The following is a 3,477-nucleotide window of genomic DNA, read 5'->3' as shown; positions in this document are numbered from 1 at the left end:
TTGAGGCTCCGTCTCAAAAAAAAAAAAAAAAAAACAAAGGAATCTCCTAGGCCTGAAGTCCTCCCAGCCATCCCTTCTCATCTTACCCACATGTTACCATCAGAGATTTTGGAGAAGGAAATATCTTCAATCAGGCACCAAGATCACACTGGGAGGTAAGAAAGCTTTAAATTCAGGAGAAAGCTATTGTCTGAGGCAGCTCTTCACTCTGATTGCAGGAGTGAAACTGGCCCCTACCTCACTAGGGCACCTTCTCTCTTGTAGATTTTCAACCAATTGTTACCATCCTTGATTCTCATGGTTCCCATCAGGCAGTGAGGGCAGGGGACTGGCACAGTTGAAATTATGCACATTTTCCAACTGCGTACAGGCACATCCCCAAGAATTCTCAGGGTTACCCGGGTCTGCAGTACTATCTGGGTTCAAAACCCAGTTCCTCCTCTCTTGCAGTGATGCAACCTGGGGCAAACCCTCTCACCTCCCCAGGCCTCTCATTCTCCTCTGTGAAATGGGGATGATAACTTCACCTCACTGGGCTGCCACAAGGAATAAAGAGACAACATGATTGTAAAGCGTAACAGGAGCATCAGATAAAAATCCTTCCCCCAACCCCATGCCTCATTTCCCGAGAACTAGAACCCTTGGGGGGAAATGGCTCCCCTGGCCACAGGTGGGGCAAGATGAGTATCAGAGTCAACCAAACACTGACTTTTTTTTCCTTCTTGTCCAAGTCAGGCTGACCTATGTTGGACATGAGCAAGGATAGACCTAGCTCCCCAGGTCACAAAGGAACATGGGGGGCAGCCCAACCCAGGATTTGGGGGAATAATGCACACAGGTCACCTCCCGCATATAGGGTGGTCTCTGCCGGCTTTACAAGGAAAGATATGCATGGAAGTTTGGGACTGAGCAAAGAGGATTTTATATAAAATATTAAAAGCCAATCTGGGGGTTCTTTTATTCCCCTCCCTCCATCAACTGATATTGCATATGTACTTTTCAAATCAATCCTTCAACAGACTTACATAGTATGAGGTATCCTAGGCAGAAGTAATCATCCCATTTTCCAGGCAAGGTAACTGAGACCGAGGGGGCCTGCATAAACTTAGGCAGAAGCCAGCACAGACCTCAGATTCTCAAGTTTGAATGTGGGAACCAAATTCCTAGATTGCTTCTCTGTCAACATATCTTGTTTTATCCTCACAGCAAAACTGAAGGACAGAATTAGTACCCCTGAGAATAAGGAGAGAATTCCACTGCTTGGACTCCATTTTTCCCTGTGACACAGGAAATGCGTAGTGATAAGGACCAATTTCTTATTCCTTTAACCTCTCTCTCCCTGTCACATACAAACAGGGAGCAGGATCAGAACTTCTCAATTCCCATCTGAGGGCTAGTGTCTCTGTGGAGTATCCAGAGCTGGGGGCCACGCACCAGGCTTCTAGGTAGCCAACCACCGCCTTCATAGTAAACCAAGGAAATAATCAAATTAACTATCCAGTGACTATGATGAAGGTAAATCTGATGCCAGAATCATGTGAACACTGGAAATCAAGCCCGGGGCCATTCAACCGACGTCCCAATACAGATATCTAAAGGTAGATTGAAGGTGGCATTGCAAGTCGTTTGGGGAAATGCCATCAAGTTCAAGGGCAACAGCTCCTGCCAAGCCCACTCACCCTGCAGTAAGTGCCCATCTTCCCCAAGGGAACCATGGACTAAACATAAAGCTCCTCTCTAACAAGAGACAAGCACACACTCTATTTGTTCCATGGTACATGGATCACGTAGTCTATGCTATGTAAATGAGGCTCAAAAACCAGTGTGCCTATTCAGAATTCTCCTTAGAAGCCCACACTGAACTGCGTCCTTGCCAACACAGTCTCCGCCCCCTCCATATCTGAACACTCTACACAGGTGCTCAGTAAATGTAAAAATTGAATTCTTGGCTCGGCGCCTGTGGCTCAAGCGGCTAAGGCGCCAGCCACATACACCTAAGGTGGCGGGTTCAAATCCCCAGCCCGGGCCCGCCAAACAACAATGATGGCTGCAACCAAAAAATGGCCAGGCATTGTGGCTGGCGCCTGTAGTCCCAGCTACTTGGGAGGCTGAGGCAGGAAACTCGCTTGAGCCCAGGAGTTGGAGGTTGCTGTGAGCGTGATGCCATGGCACTCTACCCAGGGGGACAGCTTGAGGCTCCGTCTCAAAAAAAAAAAAAAAAATTGAATTCTTGTGTAGTACAGACTCAATAAATAGTGCACCCTTCAGAATGATCCAGTCCAATGTCAAATTCTCTCACACCTTAAAAAAAAAAAAAAGGTAAAGCCAAGCAAAGAGGCAAAAAAAGGCATAGCATTACCTCCGCATAGACACCACATCCTGAAATGACAATATTGGGCCTGAAGTTAGTTGCTTTAACTTTCTTCTCTAGCCTGGAGTTGAGATCCGCCAAGGATGCCTCAGAAAGAATCAAGAATGGGCTGGCATCTGGGTAAGCAATCTGATAAGGAAATAGAAACTGTTATATGGTACATATACTTCTCAGAGGTTACATGAGTCCAGTTCCAGAAAATATCCTCCCTACCCACCCCATCCCACACACCATCTTTCTATGTATTTCTCCAGTTCCTTTTATAGAAAAGTCACATTAACTCAGAAACTTTAAATGGCTTTGCAGAAAACAGGAACTGCATGGTGGAGCCAAAGGAACATGACCTCAGAATCCTACAGCTGCCACGGGCCTGGGTCCTTGAGGACCTTACTTCTCCTTTACAAGGCTTCAATCGCCCAAATGTTTAACAAGGTGGTTGGGTTTGACAGCCTCATTATGTCTGCTTAGAATGCTCACTAATTCCTCAGAGAGTTATTTTTCATGGAACTTACAAATTAATGGTAAGTATACTGACTGTAATTTTTTTATGGCCATGGTAAAGTCAGTTCATAGGACCAACCCTACTTTTATGATGAATCCTTACAGCTCTCTGCCTTGATCATCTAACCTGCTCATTTGAAGTCTTTGGATCGCTTTACCTGCACCGACCTACACAAGTCTTATCTGACACATCATTGCAAACAAACTGTAAACAGTTTGGACTCCATGTACAATGAAGAATGGAGTGAAAGAAGGTACTCATATACAATAGTTTTGGAAACCCTATGGGCTCCAGAATACCGACACAAATAGGATGATAGATATTCAAGGGGAAAATGGAAATGCAAAGTGTCCCCCACAGCAAGAAACAGAAAATATGCTCCCCAGGCAGGGCTTTACTTCTGTCTATTGCTTGTGAATGGGGCTGCCTGGGGGTGACAGTGCCGGTTCATGAGAGATACCTCCTGTGCCTGATGGACTGGCGTGACTGCTGACCACCTGCACCTGACGGGCTGGGGGTGACTGCTGACCGCCTACGCCTGACGGGCTGGGGGTGACTGCTGACCGCCTGTGCCTGACGGGCTGGGGTGACTGCTGACCGCCTG

At 46.6% G+C, this 3,477-nt stretch overlaps 1 protein-coding gene across 2 annotated transcripts in view; it reads right to left on the bottom strand.

Annotated features, from left to right (window-relative positions):
* MARC1 (mitochondrial amidoxime reducing component 1) overlaps positions 1–3,477 on the bottom strand; it is a 34,239-nt gene that overhangs the window by 16,732 nt on the left and 14,030 nt on the right. For both annotated transcript variants that reach the window (XR_001161349.2, XM_003790952.3), the window contains one exon: positions 2,360–2,500. Coding sequence is in view for 1 of the 2 variants with exons in the window: in XM_003790952.3 (XP_003791000.1) it covers positions 2,360–2,500 (141 nt within the window). In the remaining variant the exon portion in view is untranslated. The remainder of the gene's footprint in view (positions 1–2,359; positions 2,501–3,477) is intronic.

The sequence above is a fragment of the Otolemur garnettii genome, unplaced genomic scaffold (assembly GCF_000181295.1).
Source record: "Otolemur garnettii isolate 467f Iridium unplaced genomic scaffold, OtoGar3 scaffold00045, whole genome shotgun sequence".
Classification (NCBI taxonomy): Eukaryota; Metazoa; Chordata; class Mammalia; order Primates; family Galagidae; genus Otolemur; species Otolemur garnettii.
The sequence above is the reverse complement of the archived record's forward strand: the minus strand, read 5'-3'. Positions and strand labels throughout refer to the sequence as shown.